General features: G+C 48.7%; 1 protein-coding gene across 5 annotated transcripts in view; it reads left to right on the forward strand.

Moving 5' to 3' along the window:
* dmgdh (dimethylglycine dehydrogenase) overlaps positions 1–25,606 on the forward strand; it is a 169,396-nt gene that overhangs the window by 24,560 nt on the left and 119,230 nt on the right. For all 5 annotated transcript variants that reach the window (XM_085982273.1, XM_085982283.1, XM_085982306.1 and 2 more), the window contains exon 5: positions 5,877–6,081. In XM_085982273.1, coding sequence (XP_085838399.1) covers positions 5,877–6,081 — 205 coding nt within the window. The remainder of the gene's footprint in view (positions 1–5,876; positions 6,082–25,606) is intronic.

Here is a 25,606-nt window from a genome sequence, read left to right on the forward strand (position 1 = left end):
AGAAAAGCTTTGCTTAGAACTATTTTCTAGGACGTCTTTCACCAACCCTTTCAGCACTCACCTTTTGCGCCAATTAATTTCTAAAAAAGTTACGGTATGTTAATATTGAATACAGATGTTAGCTGAATGATAAGTAATGAGTATCTTCCAAACAAGCAGAATTTCCTGGTATGATCAGTTTTATTTTGCTCATAAGTCATGTACGGTACATCCAGTTTTTGGGAAACCAATCTTTTGATCAAATGGCATTTTGCCAGCTTATGTCCATTTTACTGTCCAAGGCTTTCTTAAATATTTCTTGACAATCGTTGATGTGTTTATTAAATTATTGCCTTTTGCATTGCATTAGAATTTTTTTTGTATATTTAGTTTTATAATTTTTAATTAATTTGAATAAATTGTAAGAGGAACCAAAATTGTGAGTTTTGTCTGTGGAGGGCCAGATTTTAGGGCAGAACATGGATCCGCTCCATTTACACTCTGTAACAAATCCCAATCTGGGGTGAGAGGGCAGCATGTGCTTTTCAAACCTGTACCCTTACCTGTACTCTTCTGAGAGAGACCTTGGGGGGGCATGTTTGGGAGGCGTTCACAGGCTGCTCCTGAAATTCTGACCAGCCTGTCATCTGATAGGCCCTGCTCAGTGCAGTGGGTTCAGGTCTGGCCTCTCAAAGGCCCCAAAGAAGATGAGTACAGGTAAATCAGCAATAAATCACGTGCCCGATTAGTTTAGTGTGGCAATTATCACTTTACAACTGCAAACCAATTTAGAATTTTAAAATATTAACTCAAAATAACTTTTTTTTTGTACAGATGGATTGATCACCTTTTCACTGGAGGCCCTGGGTTGCCTGCTAGGGAAAAAAAATTGTCTTTCAACCTATAGCCTGATAGGGGCTTCCAACTCTTCCCATTGGAACAGCACTATGCTGTTCCGATTTTCTGTCTGGAACTTGGGCCCGGCACCTCTGTTGTGCCTTTACTGGCACAGATACTCGTCTCGAATTCTAAAATGATCCTATAGCCAGGATCTGGGATGGGGTCAACGGCCTTTCCAAGCAGCGAATGTCAGTTCCATCCTGATGCACTTCTGCCAGCAGAGCGCTGTGTCTATTAACATAGAAACATAGAAGATAGGAGCAGGAGTAGGCCATTCGGCCCCTCGAGCCTGTTCCGCCATTTAATGAGATCATGGCTGATCATCCAAATTCAGTACCCTGTCCATGCATTCTCCCCATATCCCTTGATCCCTTTAGCCTTAAGAAATATATCTCCTTCTTGAATATATTTAATGAATTGGCCTCAACTGCCTTGTGTGGTAGAGAATTCCACAGGTTCACCACTCTCTGGGTGAAGAAATCCCTCCTCATCTCAGTCCTAAATGGCTTACCCCTTATCCTTAGACTGTGACCCCTGGTTCTGGACTCCCCCGCCATCGGGAACATCCTTCCTGCATCTAGTCTGTCCAGTCCTGTTAGAATTTTATACGTTTCAATGAGATCCCCTCTCATTCTTCTAAACTCTAGCGAATATAAGCCTAATCGACCCAATCTCTCCTCATACGTCATTCCTGCCATCCCAGGTATCAGTCTGGTGAATCTTCGCTGCACTCTCTCCATGGCAAGAACATCCTTCCTCAGATAAGGCGACCAAAACTTCACACAATACTCAAGGTGTGGTCTCACCAAGGCCCTGTACAACTGCAGCAAGACATCCTTGTTCCTGTACTCGAATCCTCTCGCTATGAAGGCCAACATACCATTTGCCTTCTTAACCACTTGCACCTGCATGCTTACCTTCAGTGACTGGTGCACAAGGACACCCAGGTCTCGTTACATTTCCCCTTTTCCCAATCTATTGCCGTTCAGATAATAATCTGTCTTCCTGTTTTTGCCACCGAAGTGGATAACCTCGCATTTATCCATATTATAGTGCATTTGCCATGCATCTGCCCAATCACCCAACCTGTCCAAATCATACTGGAGTTTCTCCGCATTCTCTTCACAGCACACACGCCCACCCAGCTTTGTGTTGTCTGCAAACTTGGAGATATTACATCTAGTTCCCTCGTCTAGATCATTTATATATATATTGTGAATAGCTGGGGTCCTAGCACTGATCCCTGCGGTATGCCACTAGTCACTGCCTGCCACTCGGAAAAAGACCCGTTTATTCCAACTCTTTGCTTCCTGTCTGCCAACCAGTTCTCTATCCAAGACAGTAACTTACCCCCAATCCCATGTGCTTTAACTTTGCACGCTTATCTCTTATGCGGGACCTTATCGAAAGCCTTCTGAAAGTTCAAATACATCACATCCACTGGTTCTCGCATATCTATTCTACCAGTTACATCCTCAAAAAATTCCAGTAGATTAGTCAAGCATGATTTACCTTTTGTAAATCCATGTTGACTTTTTCCGATCCTGTCACTGTTTTCCAAGTGCTCTGCTATTACATCTTTTATAATGGACTCTAGCATTTCCCCCACTACCGATGTCAGACTTACCGGTCTATAATTCCCCGTTTTCTCTCTACCACCTTTTTTGAATGGTGGGGTTACATTAGCTATCCTCCAATCCATGGGAAGTGTTCCAGAGTCTATAGAATTTTGGAAGATGACCAGCAATGCATCTACTATTTCTAGGGCCACTTCCTTACGTACCCTAGGATGTAGATTATCAGGCCCTAGGGATTTATCGGCCTTCCATCCCGTCAATTTCCCTGACACCATTTCCCTACAAATACTGATTTCATTCAATTCCTCCCTCTCATTAGACCCAATGTTCCCCGACATCTCTGGGAGGTTATTTGTGTTCTCCTTTGTGAAGACAGAACCAAAGTATGTATTTAATTGGTTTGCCATTTCCTTGTTCCCCATTATAAATTCCCCTGATTCTGACTGCAAGGGACCTACGCTTGACTTCACCAATCTTTTTCTCTTCACATATCTATAGAAGCTTTTACAGTCAGTTTTTATGTTCCCTGCAAGCTTACTCTCATAATCTATTTCCCCCCCCTCTTAATTAATCCCTTTGTCCTCATTTGCTGCATCCTAAACTGCTCCCAATCTTCAGGTTTGCTGCTTTTTTTAACCAAATTATATGTCCTCTCCTTGGATCTTATGCTATCCCTAATTTCCCTTGTTAGCCACGGTTGAGTCACCTTTTTTGTTTTATTTTTATGCCAAACAGGGATGAACAAATTCTGTAGTTCATCCATGCGATCTTTAAATGTTTGCCATTGCCTATCCACCGTCAACCCTTTAAGTAACGTTCCCCAATCCATCCTAGCCAACTCATGCCTCATGCCATCGTAGTTTCCTTTATTTAAATTCAGGACCCTAGTCTCTGAGTCAACTACTTCACTTTCCATTTTAATGAAGAATTCTATCATATTATGATCGCTCCTCCCCAAGGGGCCTCGCACAACAAGATTGCTAATTAATCCTTTCTCATTACATAATACCCAGTCTAAGATGGCCTGATCTCTAGTTGGTTCCTCGACATATTGGTCCAGGAAACCATCCCGTATACACTCTTGGAATTCCTCCTCCACCGTATTGTTACTAATTTGGTTAGCCTAATCTATGTGTGGATTAAAGTTACCCATGATAACTGCTCTGCCCTTATTGCACGCGTCTCTAATTTCCCGTTTAATGCCATCCCTAGCCTCAGCATTACTGTTTGGGGGTCTGTATACAACTCCCACTAATGTTTTCTGCCCCTTGGTATTTCTCAGCTCTGCCCATACAGATTCCACATCATCAGAGCTAATACCCTTCCTTACTTTTGTGTTAATCTCCTCTTTAACCAGCAATGCTACCCCACCTCCTTTTCCTTTCTTCCTGTCCTTCCTGAATATTGAATTCTCCTGGATGTTGAATTCCCAGTCTTGGTCACCCTGGAGCCATGCCTCCGTAATCCCAATTATATCATATCTGTTTACATCTATTTGCGCAGCTAATACATGCACCTTATTATGAATGTTCCTCGCATTAAGACACAAAGCCTTCAGGCTTGATTTTTTAACACTCTTAGTCCTTTTAGAATTATTATTTTCTGTGGCCCTGTTTGATTTACACCCTTAATTTCTCTGCCTTCCACTTTTGCTTTTCTCCTTCCTGTCTTTTGTTTCTATCCTTGCTTCCCTTTCCTCTGTCTCCCTGCACAGGTTCCCAACCCACTGCCATTTTAATTTAAACCCCCCCCCAACAGCACTAGCAAACACTCCCCCTTGGACATCGGTTCCGGTCCCGCTCAGGTGCAAACCGTCCAGTTTGTACTGGTCGCATCTCCCCCAGAACCAGTTCCAATGTCCCAGGAATTTGAACCCCTCCCCCTTGCACCATTCCTCTAGCCACATATTCATCTGAAATATCCTTCTATTTCTACTCTGACTAGCACGTGGCACTGGTAGCAATCCTGAGATTACTACCTTTGAGGTCCTATTTTTTAATTTACCTCCTAACTCCCTATATTCAGCTTTTAGGACCTCATCCCGTTTTCTACCTATATCGTTGGTACCTATATGCACCACGACAACTGGCTGTTCACCCTCCCCCTCCAGAATGCTCTGCAGCCGCTCCGAGACATCCTTGACCCTTGCACCAGGGAGGCAACACACCATCCTGGAGTCTCGTTTGCGGCCGCAGAAACGCCTATCTATTCCCCTTACAACAGAATCCCCTATCACTATAGCTCTCCCACTCTTTTTTCTCCCGTCCTGTGCAGCAGGACCACCTATGATGCCAGGAAGTTGGCTGCTGCTGCCTTCCCCCGATAAGCCAACTCCTTCAACAATATCCAAAGTGCTATACCTGTTTGAAAGGGGGATGGCCACAGGGGACCCCTGCACTACCTGCCTGCGCCTACTACTCTGCCTGGTGGTCACCCATTCCCTTCCTGCCTGTGCAGCCTTTACCTGCGGTGTGACCAACTCCCTAAATGTGCTATCCACGATGTCATCAGAATCGCGAATGTTCCAATATGTATCCATTCGCAGCTCCAGCGCCGCAATGCGGTCTGTCAGTAGCTGCAGCTGGATACACTTCCTGCACACATGTCATCAGGGACACAGGACGTGTCCCTGATTTCCCACATAGTGCAGGAGGAGCATGCCACGGGGCCGAGCTGCCATTACTTACCTTTTAATTAATTCAAATTAAATTAAATCAAATCAATACCACTAATTACACTACAATTAAATGATATACTCAAGGGCCCTTGTTTACTAGCACTCCCTGCTACACAACAGAGACCCTAGAGGCTATAAACCACAAAAATTAAGTTTGGAAAAAAGCGAGAAAGAAATACTCAAGAACCAATCACTTACCTTCTCTCTGGTGACGTCACACTTTGATTACTTTTTACTTCTCGCTGCTGCCGCCGGTGAGTCTGGATCGCTCTCTCTCTCCCCGCTCCTTAACTCCTCGGTCTCCGCGCTCAGTCTCCACCCAGGGCCGCTCTCGCTGCTGCCGCCAGTGAGTCTGGGCCGCTCTCTCTCCCCGCTCCTTAACTCCTCGGTCTCCGCGCTCAGTCTCCACCCAGTGCCGCTCTCGCTGCTGCTGCTGGTGAGTCTGGGCCGCTCTCTCTCTTCCCGCTCCTTAACTCCTCGGTCTCCGTGCTCAGTCTCCACCCAGGGCCGCTCTCGCTGCTGCCGCCGGTGAGTCTGGGCCGCTCTCTCTCCCCGCTCCTTAACTCCTCGGTCTCCGCGCTCAGTCTCCACCCAGGGCCGCTCTTGCTGCTGCTGCTGGTGAGTCTCTGAAAGTAAAAACAATGTTTGCATTGCCCTAGTGAATTACATATTTTTAAGAAAAATCCTAATCCTAGAGTGACATATTTTAGTTTGATATGAATATGTGACATGTTTATCTCCAGGTCCTGTCTGGATTATATAACCCTGGAGATGGCCATATTGATCCTTATTCCCTCACCATGGCTTTGGCAGCTGGAGCAAGGCGCTACGGAGCTGAGCTGTATTACCCTGCCGCAGTAACAGGTCTTTCACCAAGATCTGATGGGACATGGGATGTGGAAACACCAAACGGGGTTATTCGTGCTAACCGAATTGTGAACTGTGCAGGTACGGTACTGTTTCCATATTAAAGAATAAGTACAGCGTAGAATGTAATCGTACAAACTGCAGTGTTCACTGTATTTTGACAAGCATTTGTTTAAAATGGGCAACATGAGACAATGTGCACAGTCTACTCATGTGTGTTTGTGTGCTGATCTGGCAGTAAACAAAGTTATCATGGTCCTGAAAACCTGTGGGCCAGTGATCTTGATACTTATGCTGGGATGGCACTCACCAGTGACCACCATCTCTGATCCCTCGTGAGTATGCTCCTGGCAGGCACCCGCACTAAGGGCGCATCTTGGCCGCCTACCTTCCTCTGGAGGCCACAAATTGCAGTCGTGGCGCTGGTTCATTACCCCTTCGGAAAGAAGATGAATGTGCTCCCTCAGTCCCTTTTGTAAGGGCGGCAATATGAAAAAAATGCCTACTTCTACCTTTGGGGGTTCAGTGCACAATCCTTGTTTGCACTTCCAAGATGAATCTCACAATCGCCGTTCGGCTGTCCGGTATGCCTTTTCTCATTGGATGTAGCGGCCACCAATTCTGACCTAACCTACTTCTAGGCCAGGGAAATTTGATCTCCCAAAGTATGGAGTCCCGAGCCCTGCCCGCTCTGTGTCCTCGCTTGAGGTGGGCGGAGCTTCCGCTCCAAACAAAAGTCATAGGAAACTCTGTGGGAATGCTGGGATCCAGTCCTGGCCTCGTTTATGGCACTGCCACTGGAGGTAATGGCAAGGGTGTGTTGGAGTGGCCAAGGATTTTCAACCCTCATGTCTTGAAATTAGATATTTTGGAAGAAAATTTTCAATCAGATGTTCTCTGTTGATACATCTAAAGAAGCCCTTTCATTAATCGTGACCTGAAATGTGAAAGGTGAATGAAGATATATTTTAAAATTTTGACTTTACAGTGAGTTGTGAACAATAGCCATTTTGATTCACTAATCGGAGCAGATTGGTACAGTCATCGTTATTGGCTTAGTGATATAATTTGCAGTGAAGCATGCGTAAACGTGTTCTTGCTAATGGGATGTTAGTACTCCTATTTAAATGGATTATGCTATAACAATTAGAATGCAACCTTTCATATCTTACACCCTGGCCTTTAATTTTCATTTCGACACAATGGCACAAATGCAGTTTCCATTGATGTAAATATTATTATCTCCAGTGCCAAAAGAAGGAATCTCTGTGTTCAAAATGAAATTGGCCATTACACAGAACTAGAGTTAGATAGCAAGAGGGTGATAATTCACCTTGTGGTGATATTAATGGCAACATAACACCAGACAGATGTTTTTCTTGGTGGGGAAGTACTTATAATTTTTGGCAGACGGTCACAGTCACAAGCAGAAACTCATTCAAGAGCCACGTTTATAGATCCCGAGAATTAATATTAAAAAAAGTTGCCGTATATTGGATTTATAAAAGTGGCCCTTGAACGAGTTTCTGCCTCAATCTTAGTGACAAAGAAACCTTTGAGCTTCTCGCACATGTCGTTGGAGGTGGGTATGGACAGGGCAAGGGAGAGAACATAAGAACATAAGAAATAGGAGCAGGAGTAGGCTGTTTGGCCCCTCGAGCCTGCTCCACCATTCAATGAGATCATGGCTGATCTTCTACCTCATCTCCACTTTCCTGCACTATCCCCATATCCCTTGGTTCCCTTAATATTCAAAAATCTATCGATCTCTGTCTTGAATATACTAGAGGAGTTTACAGAAATGGTTGGTAGTATAGGCAAGAAGCTATGGCCTAGAAATTCAGTTGGTTGCGCCAGCCGTTAGCGCCTTAGGAGGAGTAGATGTCGGGCGCTAGGCGGGTAGCGCCCGGGCGCAGCGAGAACTGCGCCTCGCCCCAACTTCACTCGAGATTTAGCGCCGGCGCAAAGTCTTTGCACGCGCTCAGCTGCGCGCACAGATCATGACGTCATTTCCTCGTGCAACGCCCTTTGTGCGCCCCAAACCGGAACTTCAGTGGCAACGCCCCATTGTGCGCCTGACGCCCCTAGCAACTGTGAAGTGGAACGGTGCTCAGCCGATGCGGGGCGCGGGGGGCGCAAATTAAAGGGCACTCCTCCTGCAATATAAAAGGCTGCCATTTTGCAGCACTCCCTCTTGCGAAACGGATCTTTGGAGAGAGACCAAGGTAGATAGCTTTCTGCTTTGGCCCAACACTCGGACAGGTACTTCTGGCTTCAGGCCACAGATTTCCAGTACTCTTTGCCTTCATTGACATCTCATTGTTTGCCAGCATATTATGGGGGCTGCAATGGGTGTCAACGCAGGCTTTCTCAATTACATCCAAAGGGCTCACAGACGCCGTGAGAGAGTGGCAGCCCTGGCTAGACGGAGAGGGGGCAACAGGCGTCGGCAAAGGAGGCCTTACCCACCCAGGGTATACCGCCAGCAGTTCTCCTATCTCAACATGTCTGAGGAGCAGTGTGTTCGGAGGCTGCGATTCAGAAGGGACGTGGTCACAGAGATCTGCCACCTGCTTGGCGGTGATCTGCAGCCACAGCTGAGGAGCAGGACGTCTCTGTCGGTGGCAGTCAAGGTGACGGTGGCTCTCAACTTCTATGCCACCGGCTCCTTCCAAGCCGCTACTGGGGACATTGCCAACATCTCCCAGTTCGCCGTGCATTGCTGCATCCGCCAGGTGACCAATGCCCTTTTCCAAAGGAGACGTCAGTTCATCTCCTTCTCCATGGCCCTTGCCAAGCAGCAACAGCGTGCAATGGGCTTTGCAGCATTCGTGGGCTTCCCCATGGTGCAGGGCGCCATTGACTGCACGCATGTGGCTTTGCGGGCACCTCTGGAGAATGCCGAGGATTACCGCAACCGGAAGGGCTACCATTCGCTGAACGTACAGCTGGTGTGTGACCACAGGCAGCTCATCCTAGCTGTCAATGCCCGCTTTCCAGGCAGCAGCCACGATGCCTTCATCCTGCGCCAGACTTCTGTGGCAGACATGTTCCAGGCCCAGCCTCACCCACGCGGATGGCTTATCGGGAACAAAGGCTATCCTTTGTGTACCTGGCTGATGACCCCACTCCGTGCGCCCAGCACCCCTGCTGAAGAGAGATACAACGAGAGCCATCAAGCGACCAGGAACATCATCGAACAAACAATCGGCGTCCTGAAGCAACGGTTCCGCTGTCTTGATCGTTCTGGTGGAGCCCTACAGTATTCGCCAGAGCGAGTCTCCCATTTCGTGGTCGTTTGCTGCATGCTGCACAACCTGGCTATCCGCAGGACTCAGCCACTGCCACCACAGATTGGAGGACCACCTCAGGAGGAGGAGCAGGAGGAGTAGGAGGAGGACCAGCACAGGAGGGAGGCACAAAGTGCAAGGGCCACCCGTCGCCGGCTTATTGAACGTCGGTTCTAGGCCCCCTCTCAGGGACTGGCTTGTGCCAATGTCAGCAGATGAATGTAGCCGCTCCACAAGCCCTCAGCCGAGCAGGGCAACCAGGACTTAACAAAAAAACCATGCACACTGCAATTTAACAACAATAATTTATTGAAAACTGCTGCCCTTTCCACATTACATGCTCATGTGGAGAAGCCCCCTCCAAAAACACAAAATTACCAGTCTCGGCCTTACAAAAAGAAAGAAAGACACCAGTCTCGGCCTTACAAAAAGAAAGAAAGACACCAGTCTCGGCCTTACAAAAAGAAATAAAGACACCAGTCTCGGCCTTACAAAAAGAAATAAAGACACCAGTCTCGGCCTTACATAAAGAAATAAAGACACCAGTCTCGGCCTTACACAAAAACAACTGCACCAGTGTCGGCCTTACAACAAGCACCAGGCATTTGTGCATACCTCTACTTTTTGGCCTGCGAGGGCGATGCCTTGCGCATCCTTGCCTGGCCCCTGCCCGCCCTGCTGCTCCTCCTCAATGCGAGCCCAGTGGCTGCAGCAAGGCTGGGGGAAGGCTGCTGAGGGGCAGATGGCGAGACGGCAGATGCCCTTGGGGGTCGGCCTGCACCAGCTCTGGCCTTGGAGTGGCCGGCTGCTGACTGCTCCAACTCTGGCTGGGCGGCAGCAGACTGTCCAGCAGCTCGTGGCAGCTGCAATGGCGGAGTGGCAGTGTCGGCTGCAGGAATGGTGGCAACCTGGCAGATCGCAGGTGCTCGCTGGTCGCCTGAGACACTGGCACTCGCACGGGCCAGCACTGCAGCATGCGCAGCAAACAGCTGAAGGACAGACTGCTGGGCTGCTGCTGCGCGGTGAGTGCCCTTGCGATGCCTGGCTGATCCAACGAGGGTGGCAGCAGTTAGTGCCCGTGTGGCCCTGGTCTGTGTCCGCCAGTGAATGGACGGCACGACTGAGCACGACTGAGCACTTGGCTAGAAGCCGACTGTGCTGCCGCGAAGTCCTGCAGACTCCTGGCCTGTGCTGCCGCGATGTCCTGCAGACTCCTGGCCTGTGCTGCATTGAATTGTTCCAGACTCCTGGCCTGGGCTGCACTGAATTGTTGCAGACTCCTGGCCTGTGCTGCCCCGAATTCCTGCACACTCCTTGCCAGTGACTCTATGGAGTCAGGCATCCTTGCCACTGCAGCCATGAGCTCAGTGTGCCTGCGCTCAGCCTGGACGGCCATTTCCTCCAGGAGGCGCACCTCCTCTGCGCTGACCGTCGCAGGACTGGAGGCCGCACTCACCCTCTGGGGAGAAGTCCGCCGAGCTTCCCCACCCCTCCCGCGTTGCTGCAGGCCGCTGGGCCCCGGAGCTTCACTCTCCTCCGACCCTTCCCCCCGGCTCCCCTCCAGGGAAGACGTGTCCCCTACCTCGCCATGGGCTGGCGCGGCTGAGGGTGGCACTGATGGGCCGGCTTCCTCTTCCTCATCCTCGTCTTCCGAAGGGCTGACAGTGGCAGCTTGAGGGCCCGCCTCCTCACCTGGCGAGTCACCATCTGAAAGCAGGAAGGCACAAGAGTAGCTTTAGAGTGAGGACAGGGCGGCAGCGAGGGAGGCATGAGTGGTGCCATTCACCGCATTGGTCAGACAGTGGCAAAGGATGCTGATCTGATGCGCAAGTGGACCGAGAGAGGTCCAAAAGGTGATGCCCTTACCATTGGTGCCCAGAACAGGGTCGGCATCTCCACTGGCGACGGGGCCAATCAGCCGGACTCCCATAATGCGCTCCACACGCTGGTCGAGGTCGGAGAGCTCTTTGAGGTCAGGACGGCCTCCGCCGGTGTCAGTGCGGTTGTGCCGGTTGTGCGCAACCTTGGCCTGCAAGAGAAAGGACGGCCTCTAAGTACAGTGTGCAGCCCTGATCTTGTCTGCAATGCCTCCCATGGTCGAATAGCAAGTACAGTGTGTAGCCCTGATCTTGTCTGCAATGCCTCCCATGGTCGAATAGCAAGTACAGTGTGTAGCCCTGCTCTTGTCTGCAATGCCTCCCATGGTCGAATAGCAAGTACAGTGTGTAGCCCTGATCTTGTCTGCACTGCCTCCCATGGTCGAATAGCTTGGACAGTGTGTAAAGTGCTGAATGTGCAATGGATTTTCATGCCAGTCCCATAGCTGCTGGATGAGGGCTGGCCATTAGGGCTTTCAGGTCCCTTTGCCCATAAAGTGAGGTGCACATGCAAGGATGAGGAGGACACTGGAAAGGGTACTCACCCTGACAACCCGAGTGAGGTCATTGAACTTCTTCCGGCATTGCACTGGAGTCCTGGCAACCACGCTGTTGGAAGAGACCCTGTTGGACACCTCCCTTCAGGCTTTGCGGTAGGCGCTGGGCAGCGGCCTCTTGCCACCTTCTGGGAACAAAACATGGCGCCTGCGCTCCACTCCGCCAACCAGCACCCTCAGGTCTCCGTCACTGAAGCGCTGCGCTCTCTCCCTGGCCTTCTCCATAGTCCTGGGCGCTGTACAGGTGAAGCTGAAGTGGTCAGGCCTAGGTTGAGGGCTGCAGTGTGCAGGGCGTGGCAGGCAAACAAATCGACCCTCCCCCTTTAAGAGATGACCGGCGCCAGAGTGTCTGCCATCAATCAAGAACTCGCCGCACCTGCGCTGCGCCCGGCCTCGGGGGTATCGCTCAGCACCGCCGGCTTAGTGCCTAAAGATAGTCGTGCATCGCCTGTTTTAGCGCAGCAGCAACCTCTTGGGGCGTTGCGACTGAATATCGGCGAAGGGGGCGCGACTTTGTGCTGGGCGCAAAATTTAGCGGCCGCCCGACTTTACCGCCCCAAAACTGGCTACACTGAATTTCTAGGCCTATGAGTTTTCTTTGCACTCCAGAATGATCCTGAAGGAGTAGGCAGTGTTGGCAGAGAAGAATGAGGCCTGATAACGCTTTTGTGGTCCAGCCAGATTTGGTGATTGTTGGCTAAATGTGGCAGCACAAGTTGATAAGGCCTTATAGAGTGCAAACAAAGTACTGGGGTTTATTTCTAGAGGAGTAGAATACAAAAGCAAGGAGGTAATGTTAAATTGTTATAGAACCTTGATTAGGCCATGCATGGAGTATTGTGTGCAGTTGACTAATCATGGCAATCAAACTATATCAATTACTCTACAGGTTCCTAGGTTGTTCTTAGGTTGTTCTATCAGAAAAGGGCAGACTAGTTTGAGCTTAGTGGCCTTTTCCTATTTTTAAAAATATTATCACAGAGATAAGTACAGATTAGGAGGGCCACTCATAGGAACAGGAGTAGGCCGTTGAGCCCCTCGAGCCTCTTCTGCCATTCAACACAGTTAGCTCTTCCTTTCATTGACACCTCTATTCATCTCTGTTTCTTGAATTATTGCCTCCACTATGGTAAACAAGGACCATTCAGATATTAATCATTCTGTGCGTGAAGAAATGCCTGATGATATTAGCCTTGAACTTGCCTTTTACCAGTTTATATCAATGTTCCCCCTGTGGTTGCAGTTTAACTTCAAATAGCACTACAGGCTTATTTTTTTCTGTTCCACCTACTATCTTACACATTTCTGTAAGGTCCCTTCTCATTCATCCTATTTAAGGCTAAAGAGACCATGGGGAAAAATTCAGTTGGTTGCGCCACCCGTTAGTGCTTAAGAGGGCGCTAAGTGGGGCGCAAACCAACTAGCGCCCGGGCGCGGCACTGCCCACGCCTCCCGCCAAATTCAGTGGGAGGTTAGTGGTGGCACTAACCGTTAGCGCTGCGCCGCTGGCGATGACGTCATCGGTGTGCGCAGCGCCCCGCTCACGCCCCGGCCGCGATCTTCGGGAGCGCCCCCTGATTTACTGCCGGACGCTATGTCTGACAGGGTCAGGGTGGCGTACCTGCGGCCGGGGAGGCGCAAATTAAAGGCAAGGTGCGGGGCGGCCATTTTTGTTGTTGGCCGCCTGCCAGCACCTGCCTGTGCTCCTGTCCCTGGCCTCCAGAACCGCCCCCTGCGGAGTGCCGGCTGCGCTCCAAGAGCCCGGCACTTCTCTTGGGTGCCGGGCTCTTTTACCTGCACTCCCGATCCCCGGGGGCCCAGCTGAGCCCCAGATCGCGCTGCACAAGGCCCCTCCCCTTTAAGAAGGGGAGGAAGGCCTGCAATACCGCAGCGCGACGTGCCGCAGTGTGTGGCGCTGCGGCACGTAGCGCCACGATATTCACTCGCAGCGCCCCAAGAGGGAAGTCAGGGCTGCGATAGAGCAAAAGAAGTAAAAGAGACATTAAGAGGTCTCTTATCCTGCCAGTACACTTCACACCTAATCGGAGCCGTCTTTTGTCTCCACTGTCCTATTAGCATCTCGTCTGGTTTTGAATACCTCTTAATGTCTCTTTTACTTCTTTTGTTCCATCGCAGCCCTGACTTCGATCTATTTTATTTCCTTTCCAGTTTTGAAAAAGGGTTTCGACCTGAAACGTCAACTCTAATTTCTCTCCACGGATGTTGCCTGGCCTGCTGAGTTTTTCCAGCATTTTCTGTTGTTATCATCAGGAGAACTCCCTTGTTCTTCTTTGAATAGTACCGTGGGATCTTACACATCCATCTGAGCATGCAGATGAGGTTTTGGTTTAACATCTCACCTGAAAAAGGGCACCTTCAGCAGTGTTCCTTCGGTACTGCGCTAAAATGTCAGCCTAGATTATGCATTCAAGCCTTTGGCATGGGGCCTAGAACCTATGACGTGCTAACTCAGAGGCGAGAATACTACCCTTGAGCCACGGCTGCTAGTGCAGAATTTAAGTGGTTAACTGACATGGGAACTTTTCGAGCAATAACTAATTTCAAATCATCACATGGGTTACTTTTTAGGTGTACTGATTAACTCTTCAAGTGGATATGCCCTCACTGGCAGAATTTTCACAGCTTTGCCCCGTCAAGTCAATAGGTCCTGAAATTCCCAGCGGGATTCCGGTGCAACCCCCGAAAAGTGGCAGACTTGGTGTAACTGTTTTTTGGGGGTTCCACCAGTCTTCCAGTGCACTTATGGCAGGGGAATGGGAGAACCCTTACTGAATTTTAGCTTCTGATGTGGTCTGTATTCTTATCTTTTGTGGTTTTCCCAACCTGACCCATTCTGTTAAACATTAGGCTTTAGCCTCGCCTGGGTCATGATTTAAATTATTCTTACACGTTTGTTTTGTGCACATCAAGGTGAGGGATGTTAGTGTTGGGGAATGGAACACGTTTCATTTCTGAAATGTAAATGGAGCATTTTGGCATCCACTTTCAGCATCAAGCATTCCCAGCTAAATATAGCATAGTTAGTTGTAGAGTAAAGCTCCCTTTACAATGCTGTGGCAATGCTCCTCAGTCCCTTCCTCTGAAAAATTCATCCTACTGTGCCACTCTCACATTTCTTCCATTTCTCACACTAGCTGCCCTGTGACATCTCTAAATGAAAATGTTAATTTGGGGGAAGTTTATGTGGTGAACCCATGCAGCTATGAATTGAATTGAGACTGCTCAAACCCATCCCACATAGGACCCTTATAACCAGTAGAAAGTGGGACCTTTAGTCCATTTCTAAAGGTCATGGAGGGGAAAGGCCAATGTCTTACCCAACGCGCCACCTCCTCTACTCCTACTCCTTAACATAAGAGAAACCATGCTATTACAAGCCTTCACTATTTGGAGCTCCAACTACCACTGTTCCTATTTGTAGTCCTTTGTGCAGGTGAAACTGCTCTGTTTTAGAATTATTCCAGTTACACTGAGGAGCAAATACAGTTAGCATTTCTTTCTTGTGCTCCTTGATAAGGGTGAAACCACTTTTCAAGTCTTGCAAAACACACATTGAACATCCCTGAACTCATACTCATTCTGTTCTCCTCAGTAGTCTTCAGGCTCTGCCAGACCTGGTAAGATGTGTAATTTCTTGTATTTGCTTTGCCTTAGCTGCAGGACACATTGCTATGTTTATGATGCGAATTTTTGCGGAATGTCAGCAGGCGCGATCAGTGGTGGGTCGGATGGGAACAATTTTTTTGACAGCGAGTGGGGAATCCGCTGTCAACCCGTCTCTCAGATGTCGTGTCTGTCAGCTTTGAACAGACCTGGCACCAAGCGACAGGGGAGACAATTTAGAACATTAAGAGATTGTTAAGATGCACTTAAATACTATTTTCAGATTACCTTTCAATTTTATGAGTTCCCCCACGGGTTATACGCTGGTTGGGGATCATGTCAGCTCAGCAGGTTGTGTGTGAATTCAGCATTGAATTATCTGATTACTTGACAGCTGCAAAAGTGATATAAAAGCTCCCATCTCACAGCTGTTCACTTTCCAAGCTCAGACGCTGTTGCTTACTGCATTTGGAAGGCAGATTGAGCTTTATGCAGCTTCCAAGTGTTTGGAGTAAACTCTCTATCCAGTGTCACCTCATTGGAACAACCTCTCTCATCATTGACAGATCGCTTCTGTCATCTCAAGTTCACCTGCCATCGATTACATCAGCATCGGTGCCCTTGAAACTATCTCACCTTGGTCCTCAGAATCCCACCATGATCAGCCCCAACACCAGCAGCACCAGGCACACCAGTAGCACCAACAACAACACCAACTTTCTCCGCAATCAACTGATGCTGCACAGGAGACAGGGCATCAGCACCCGACTACATTGCTGCCCAGGACACCAGGGATGGCCTCACCATGGCCACATTTACTTCACTTGATGCTGTACACCCTGGCTGCCACATGATGCGCCAAGTTGGCACCACCCCACACCAACACCATAAAGTATTCCTACAATGCCCAAGACATTCCTTTCACACTCATCGCCATTGCGGGGGGTACCATTATGTCTCACTATTCACTGCAACTCACTATGCACACAAATCTGTCCAAGAACACAAAGTGTTGAAAATAAAGATTTCAATGTTTGACAGCACATTAACAGAAACTTCACATGAACATTGGCTAAAACATCCAAATATCTACCCTTGTGTGTTGTTAGTTGGTATGATTGGACTAGGATGATGGTGAGTGTGAGGGGTGGCTAGTGAGATGGGGAAGTGATAATGTAGATAGAGAGGGATGGGTGGAGGTGCAAGGTAAGTTGGTGTGAGTAAGGATGTGCAGGAGTAGGTTAGGGAAGGTAGAGTGATGAGGATGTGATGAGTGACACAGCAGGATGAGGTTAAGTGTGACTTTGCAGTAATGTTTCATGATCTGCTGAGATCATTGAAAGGTTTGCGCCATTGTAGCCTGGTCCTCCTAACGACATCCCTGCTTGTGCCCTCCTGTGCAATGTGCAGCCAGGCTGTGCTGATCTCCTAGGGAGGTCTCTTCCACCCATGGGAAGGGAAGAGGATCTCCCAGTGTGCTGTGACTCCCATGGAGGGAGTCATGGGAGAGAGAGCCTGGGTGCAGTCCTGCGCCTCTGTGCAGTGCTTGTCAGTGTTTGCAGCATCTCAATGCTGTAGAACATTGACAGCACAAACATCAAAATAAATTTGGCCATGGTCCCTTTAAGGAAACCGGCTGATGACGCATCATCAAATGACTTCACCAGACCCGCTTCCTCTAATTCGCCATCAAAATCGCTGGGCGGGCTTAACAAGCCCAATCAGGGGAAATTCATTTCAGAGGCCGGGTTGGAGACAGCAGCGGGGTCGGGACCCGCCACTGACATCGTTCGCCACGGACCCACCGAGGTTCGTCAAATTGCATACGTACGCTGACGACACCCACTCTACCTAACCACCACCTCCCTCAACCCCTCCACTGTCTCTGATTTGGCACACTGCTTGTCCGCCATCCAGTACTGGATGAGCAGAAATTTGCTTCAACTAAATATTAGGAAGACTGAAGCCATTGTCTTCGGACCCCGCCACAAACTCTGTTCACTAGTCACCGACTCCATCCTTCTCCTTGGCATCTGCCAGAGGTTAGACCAGACCATTTGCAACCTTGGTGTCGTATTTGACCCTGAGATGAGCATCCGACCACACATCTGCTCCATCACCAAGATTGCCTACTTCCACCTCTGTAACATCACCCGTCTCTGCCCCTGCCTCAGCTCATCTGCTGCTGAAACCCTCATCCCTGCCTTTGTTACCTCTAGACTCGACTATTCCAATGCTCTCCTGGCTGGCCTTCCGTCTTCCGCCCGCCGTAAATTTAAGCTCATTAAAAACTCTGCTGCCCATATCCTAACTCGCACCAAGTCCTGTTCACCCATCACCCTTGTGCTCGCTGACCTATATTGGCTCCCAGTCCGGCAATGTCTCGATTTTAAAATTCTCATCCTTGTTTTCAAATCCTTCCATGACCTCGTCCCCATCCTATCTCTGTAACCTCCTCCAGCCCTTCAGCCCTCCGAGATCTTTGCGCTCCTCCAATTCTAGCCTCTTGTGCATCCCCGACTTTAATCGCTCCACCATTGGCGGTCGTGCCTTCAGCTGCCTTCGCCCTAAGCTCTGGAACTCCCTCCCTAAACTTCACCTCCTCTCTAACTCTCTCTCCTCCTTTAAGACACTCCTCTGTTCCTAGCTTTTCAGCATTTAAAAAATACTCGGATCTATCCTTTTTTGGTCCAAAATGGATGACCTCACACTTACCTGTGTTGAAGTTCATCTGCCACAGTTTTGCCCACTCACTTAATCTATCAATGTCTCTTTGTAATTTTATTCTCCCATCTACGCTACTTACTATGTCACCAATCTTTGAGTCATCAGTAAACTTGGATATGTGGCTCTCTATTGTGTTATCTAAATTATTGACCAATATTCACTACAAGCCCACTGACTCCCACAGCTACCTGGACTACACTTCCTCCCACCCCGCCTCCTGTAAGGACTCTATTCCATTCTCCCAGTTTCTCCGTCTCCGCCGTATCTGCTCCGACGATGCCACCTTCCACACCAGTGCTTCCGACATGTCTTCCTTTGTCCGTAACCGAGGATTCCCCTCTACCGTGGTTGACACGGCCATCGACCGTGTCCGTTCTTTTTCCCGCACTTCTGCCCTCACCCCTGCCCCTCCCTCCCGGAACCACGATAGGGTTCCCCTTGTCCTCACCTTTCACCCCACCAGCCTCCACATTCAACAGATCATCCTCCGCCAAAGTGATCCCACCACCAAACGCATCTTCCCCTCCCCTCCCCTTTCAGCATTCCGTAGGGACCGCTCCTTCCGAGACACCCTAGTCCACTCCTCTATCACCCCCAACAGCCCTTCCCCTTTGCCTGGCACCTTCCCGTGCAAGCGCAGGAGATGTAACACCTGCCCCTATACCTCCCCCCTTCCCACTGTCCAGGGCCCCAAACACCCCTTCCAGGTGAAACAGCGATTTACTTGTACTTCTTGCAATCTAGTATACTGTATTCGCTGCTCACGATGCGGTCTCCTCTACATTGGGGAGACCAAATGCAGATTGAGTGACCACTTTGCGGAACACCTCCGTTCAGTCCGTAAGGGTGACCCCGAGCTTCCGGTCGCCTGTCATTTTAATTCACTGCTCCATTCCCACTCGGACCTCACTGTCCTTGGCCTCTTGCATTGTTCCACGGAAGCTCAACGTAAACTCGAGGAACAGCACCTCATCTTCCGATTAGGCACTTTGCAGCCTTCCGGACTCAATATCGAGTTCAACAATTTCAGATCATAACCTTGGCCCCTATTACATTTTTACTTATATTTTTTTCCCACCCCTTTGTTTTGGATCTTCCCTTCGCCCCCCCCCTCCCCTTTACTTTTTTTTTCTCTCTCCCACACGGCAGCTGTCTCCCATCCTGCCAGTACACTTCACACCTAATCTTGCCGTCTTTTGTCTCCACTGTCCTATTACCATCTCGTCTGGTTTTGAATACCTCTTAATGTCTCTTTTACTTCTTTTGTTCTATCGCAGCCCTGCCTTCGATCTATTTTATTTCCTTTCCAGTTTGAAAAAGGGTTAGATCCGAAACGTCACTCTAATTTCTCTCCACAGATGTTGCCTGGCCTGCTGAGTTTTTCCAGCATTTTCTGTTGTTATTTTGGGTCCTAGCTATGCCTGCCTTTTCGTGGGATATGTGGAACACTCTTTGTTCCAGTCCTACTCGGGTCCCCTCCCTCACCTCTTTTTCCGATATATTGATGACTGTATCGGTGCCGTTTCCTGCTCTCGCCCTGAACTTGACAATTTTATTCACTTTGCCTCCAATTTCCACCCTTCCCTCACCTTCACATGGTCCATCTCTGTCTCTTCCCTTCCCTTCCTCGACTTCTCCGTCTCCATCTCTGGGGATAGGTTATTGACCAATATTCACTACAAGCCCACAGCTACCCGGACTACACTTCCTCCCACCCCGCCTCCTGTAAGGACTCTATTCCATTCTCCCAGTTTCTCCGTCTCCGCCGCATCTGCTCCAACGATGCCACCTTCCACACCAGTGCTTCCGACATGTCTTCCTTTTTCCTCAACCAAGGATTTCCCTCTACCGTGTCCGTTCTATCTCCCGCACTTCTGCCCTCACCCCTGCCCCTCCCTCCCGGAAATACGATAGGGTTCCCCTTGTCCTCACTTTTCACCCCACCAGCCTCCACATTCAATGGATCATCCTCCGCCATTTCCGCTACCTCCAAAGTGATCCCACCACCAAACGCATCTTCCCCTCCCCTCCCCTTTCAGCATTCCGCAGGGACCGCTCCCTCCGAAACACCCTAGTCCACTCCTCTATCACCCCCAGCACCCCTTCCCCTTCGCCTGGCACCTTCCCGTGCAAGCGCAGGAGATGTAACACCTGCCCCTATACCTCCCCCCTTCCCACTGTCAAGTCCCCAAACACCCCTTCCAGGTGAAACAGCGATTTACTTGTACTTCTTGCAATCTAGTATACTGTATTCGCTGCTCACGATGCGGTCTCCTCTACATTGGGGAGACCAAACGCAGATTGGGTGACCGCTTTGCGGAACACCTCCGTTCCGTCCGTAAGGGTGACCCCGAGCTTCCGGTCGCCTGTCATTTTAATTCACCGCTCCATTTCCACTCGGACCTCACTGTCCTTGGCCTCTTGCATTGTTCCACAGAAGCTCAACGTAAACTCGAGGAACAGCACCTCATCTTCCGATTAGGTACTTTGTAGCCTTCCGGACTCAATATCGAGTTCAACAATTTCAGATCATAACCTCGGCCCCTATTCCATTTTTACTTATATGTTTTATCCACCCCTTTGTTTTGGTTTTTCCCTTCCCCCCCTTTCCTTTTTTTTCTCTCTCCCACATGGCAGCTGTCTCTCATTCTGCCAGAACATTTCACACCTAATCTGAGCCGTCTTTTGTCTCTACTAGTCCTATCACCATCTCGTCCCGTTTTGAATACCTCTTAATGTCTCTTCACTTCTTTTGTTCTGTCCCAGCCCTGCCTTTTGATCTATTTCATTTCCTTTCCAGTTTTGGAAAAGGTTTAGACCCGAAACGTCGACTCTAATTTCCCTCCACGGATGTTGCCTGGCCTGCTGAGTTTTTCCAGCATCTTTTGTTGTTATTCCCCATTTTTCTGGGGCGGCCATTTGTGCCGAATGGGAAAAACTGACGTAAACGGTTTGGGCACTGTGCGGTGAGTACCCACATGCAGTTATAACACCTGCATGCATTATTCCCGCCATGTGGGCAGGATTAGAATCAAGGCAGTTATCTTTGAAAGAAAGTGATTGACAGGTATCTTAAATGGTGTAGATAAAGCAATTATGAACACTACTTTAAGGTAGGCCAAGGATAGGTAATATTTAGGACAGATTTCAGGAACAAGTTCATTATCCTACGAGTGAGCAACTTTTACAATGGTCTGCCAGGGCGCGATCTTGCCAGCCCTGGGGAGGTGGGACTGCGGGGAAAATGGCAGAATTTGGGGGCGGGTGCCCATCCCGCCCCCAACCCGCCTCCGTGCCATCTTGCCAGGAGGCGAGTAGCCGACCCCCGCCGGGTCCTGTCTCCTTGGAGGCGGGAAGGGGATTACAGCCACTTAACTGCCTGTTAACAGGTAGTTAACAGGTAGATAGGAAGATTATCCCTATTTTACCCACACAAATGCTGGCTTCCTGAAGGCTGCGAACCCCGCCAGGGTCAGCGAGGCGAGCAATGGGTCTGCGGGGGTCTGCGGGGTGCAAAAGTGAAGGTAAGTGATGGGTGCAAGTGTGAAGAGGTAAGTATGTGAGGTGAGTGGAAAGTGATAGAAAATATTTATTTACCTTTGTTTCTTCCTGCAGGCTTCAAATGTTGGGGATGCGGAGCGTCTCGCATCTCCGCGGCAGAGATGACAGATGGTTGCTGCATTCTCCAATGCAACAACCACCTAATTTCTGCTCACAAAAGAGGTTTGATGAGTCTTGAATACAAGAACTCATCAAACAACATAGAATGTCAGGGTTTGACAGCTTCACAGAGCTGTCAAACGATGACAAATCAGCTGTCAAAATTTGGCAAATGAAACATCATATGTTGACGTTCTCTGTAACCGGCTTCCCCTTAATTGGCCTGCTAAGCCCGCTGGTCAATCAAGGGAAAATAGCGTGGGTTGGCCAGAAGTCGATGGAGGCGGGACTAAAACCTGACAAGTGGGAGTCCCGCCTCCAAAAGCTCCCCATTGGCAAAATCCAGCCCTCAGTTTCTGTAGTGGAGGCCAACAAGCTATAGTTCATTAACTTGATGGGGAGAACAGTATTTTATTCCCTGGATTGCTGAATTGAAATGGGCTGAATGGCCCTCATCTGTATTTATCTTGTGATCTTTCTCTTTGATCCTTCTGCCATTCCTATGGAAATGTCCCTGATCTCCTTTTAGCATGGGCCCCTGAGGGCACGGCTGTGAAGCAAGAATTCATAATGTGGTGAACACAAACACAAAACCACATCTTACTACAATGTAGCACAGCACAGTAATGACCCAATGTGCAGTGTTGCTGTACTACCCTAGCAAAACCTACTCTTAAATCAGAATACTGATTTAAAAAATCAATTCCATTCTTCATATATTTACAGTAGATTTAAATGTACAAAAAGAAAAACTTTGAAAAAGTAGTTCCCTGCTGAAGGCAAATAAAGCTCTTGAAATGTTAACAAAAGAGGAACATTTGAACACAGTGAACTGCATACTTGTAACTTCATAACTTCATTCTGTGTGTGCCTGGAATAAACTGCGAGATTGCCTAAAGGAGGACCTTCATTGTTCTGAGGAGCGAGAAGACCCAGCAGATGTGTCATTTTGAAGACTATTGGTTTTCTATTTTGAGGAAAATTGATGGGATTGTAGAAAGTAAACTAGTGGCCCTAATTCTAAATGCCCAGACTGCGATTTCCAGAACACTCCAAAAAAACTTTGAAGCTCTATGTAGTAGGAATGGAATTTGACTTCTTCAGTTGCTGAAAACCAATGGCCCTGGGCAATTTTATTACCGGTGATGTTTTTCTGATACTACAACGCATATTTGTTTCACGCAGCTTGCATCTCTGTATCTTCTTCTTCTTCTTAGGCAGTCCCTCGGGAACCGAGGATGACTTGCTTCCACATTAAAAATGAGTTCGCAGGTGACTGATGAGGCCAATGCAGGACCTACAGTCTCTGTCACAGGTGGGGCAGACGGTGGTTGAAGGGACTGGTGGGTGGGCTGCTTGGGTTGACGTGCGCTCCTTGCGCTGCCTGCGCTTGGCTTCCGCTTGCTCCCGGCGAAGAGACTCGAGGTGTTCAGCGCCTTCCCGGAAACTTCTCCTCCACTTTGTGCGGTCTTGGGCCAGGGATTCCCAGGTGTCAGTGGGGATGTTACACTTTTTCAAGGAGGCTTTGAGGGTGTCCTTGAAGCGTTTCCTCTGCCCACCTGGGGCTCTCTTGCCGTGTCAGAGCTCCGCGTAGAGCGCTTGTGTTGGGAGTCTCGTATCGGGCATGCGGACGATGTGACCCATCCATCGGAGCTGATCAAGCGTGGTCAAAGCTTCGCTGCTGGGGATGTTGGCATCTCTGTATAGTGTATTGGCAAAAAAGGGGAGGAGAAAACAGATTTCCCAAACACTGTTCTATTATGCCATTGCCCTTTTAAATGTCGGTGTCACTGTGCCCATTGATTCTTGGTCAGAAATCTTGAAAGACATTTGGAGGGAAAAATTTAGTTGGTTTGCGCCTCCCGTTAGCGCCTTAAGAGGACGCTAATGGGGCACAAAGCAACTAGTGCCCATGCGCGGCGATGTTTGCGCCGCTCGTGAAATTAACTAGACATTTTGCAGCGGCGCTAAACACTACCACCACGATCTCCTGCGCTGGCAGATCGTGACATCAGTCGAGTGCGCAACGCCCCGGTAGCGCCCAGGACAGGATATTGAGTGGCGCCCCCTGCCTTACCGCCTGCCGCTAGCAACGACAGGTTGAGGGGAACGTTTTGCAGTCAGAAAGGGACTGGGGGAGCGCTATTTAAAGGCGAACACTTCCTTTTTGTTGGTGACATTTTTGCACCATGCATTCTGAGGGAGAGAGGCTTCTGGAGAGATTCAACGCTGTGTGAAGGAGTTTTGGGTACTGAGCAGCACTTTGCAGGTTCATTTTGATTTGCCCTTCCTTGTATCTATTTAGAAGAGACTATGGGGGCTGCACTCTGAGCTCTTTCCCTGGGTCTCTCCATTGTTCTTTCCAGCTGATTTGATGTACAGGTCTCTCCAGGCCGAGATTCAAGGCTGCAATGAGCAGGATGTGGATGGAGAGCAAAATCAACCCTCCCCTTTAAGATAAAAACAGAAAATGCTGGAGAAACTCAGCAGGTCAAGCAGCATCTGTGAAGAGAGAAACAGAGGTAACGTTTCAGGTCGATGACCTTTCGTCAGAACTCCCCTTTAAGAACTGTCCGGCGCCAGTGTGTCTGTGTTCCATTGCTGACTGACATCACATGTGCTTTGCCAGCGCTCTGAGGTAGCGCCTCGCTCCTCGGCCTTTGCGCCTTAAGACAGGTGCGAAGTGCCTGATTTAGCGCTCCAATCACCTCCAGGGGCGATAAAAGCCAAGTTTGCCGTCGGAGGCAATAATTAGAGCCAGGCGCTAAACTTTGCGTACGGCCAATAATGGCGCCCCAAAGGGGCGATACTGAATTTTTCCCCCTTGGCCTCTTAGAGTATCAATTTCAGCGAACCTCAAACTTTCATTTCCACCCCACTCTCTCCACATTAGCGACCACCTTGTTGTTGAAACCAGAAATTAATAGTCAGAGAGACTAAACTTTAACAAAAAACTTTAGACTGCAGAAGAAAAGACAACTTTCCAAACTGTACCATTTAAAATTCAAAAGTTTTACTGTTGAACAATTCTATGAAAATTACATGATTAGAAATTGTTTTATATACTGGGCAAACATTTGCCAAGAATAAATGAGCTATAAATTATTTCCATATAAACTCATTGTGATTAAGTTACAGTCATCAATCCTTCAATCTGGACATTATCATGCATCAATGGCATGGAGCACATTGACCACCGGCAGCCAAAAACATGTCCACAACTGAATAAAACTACACACGAAGTTCACAGTCCTCAGTATAATAAACAAGAGATACAATAATGTCAAGGCTGTAACCTCAACTCAGGGTTGATGAGAACTGCTCTCGCAGGTGTTTTTTCGTTGTTGCGTGTGGTGGCATTGGAGCAGGCTGAAGCCAGTTACAACTGCAACAAGGCAGATCTCAGGGACCTGACCTTGGTGATTGCTAAAAGCACAGAAAGGCTTTGGGTACATATGGACCCCTTGACCACATTACTGCCTTGCATTTGCTTAAGGTGTCCATTACATAATTTACGGTATGAGCTGATCTGCGTCCCAAATGGATTGAAAATTACCAAAGCAGATTATAATTTGCAACAGAGCTGTGGAAAACAGTTTGCTGCTTTTGTGACTAATAGTAACAAACAGCAAAACATTGAAATTATTTTGTTTTTCCCTTGGTATTCAGTGACGTCTTGAGATTTCACACAAGCTTTGCTCAGGTGTTTGAAATTGCTTAAGAGGAGCATTTCAGAATGATATTCTCAATGAATTATTAATGATATACTTGATTAGAATCAAATGGAAGTTCTCGTACAAGCTCCCTCCCCTTCACTCTGCCACTATTTTTTCAGCAAAACTTACTGAACTTGTTGTTGTCATTGGTGTTG

This window comes from Somniosus microcephalus, chromosome 1 (assembly GCF_052327205.1).
Source record: "Somniosus microcephalus isolate GS21.2 chromosome 1, FLI_Smic_1.0, whole genome shotgun sequence".
Lineage (NCBI taxonomy): Eukaryota > Metazoa > Chordata > Chondrichthyes > Squaliformes > Somniosidae > Somniosus > Somniosus microcephalus.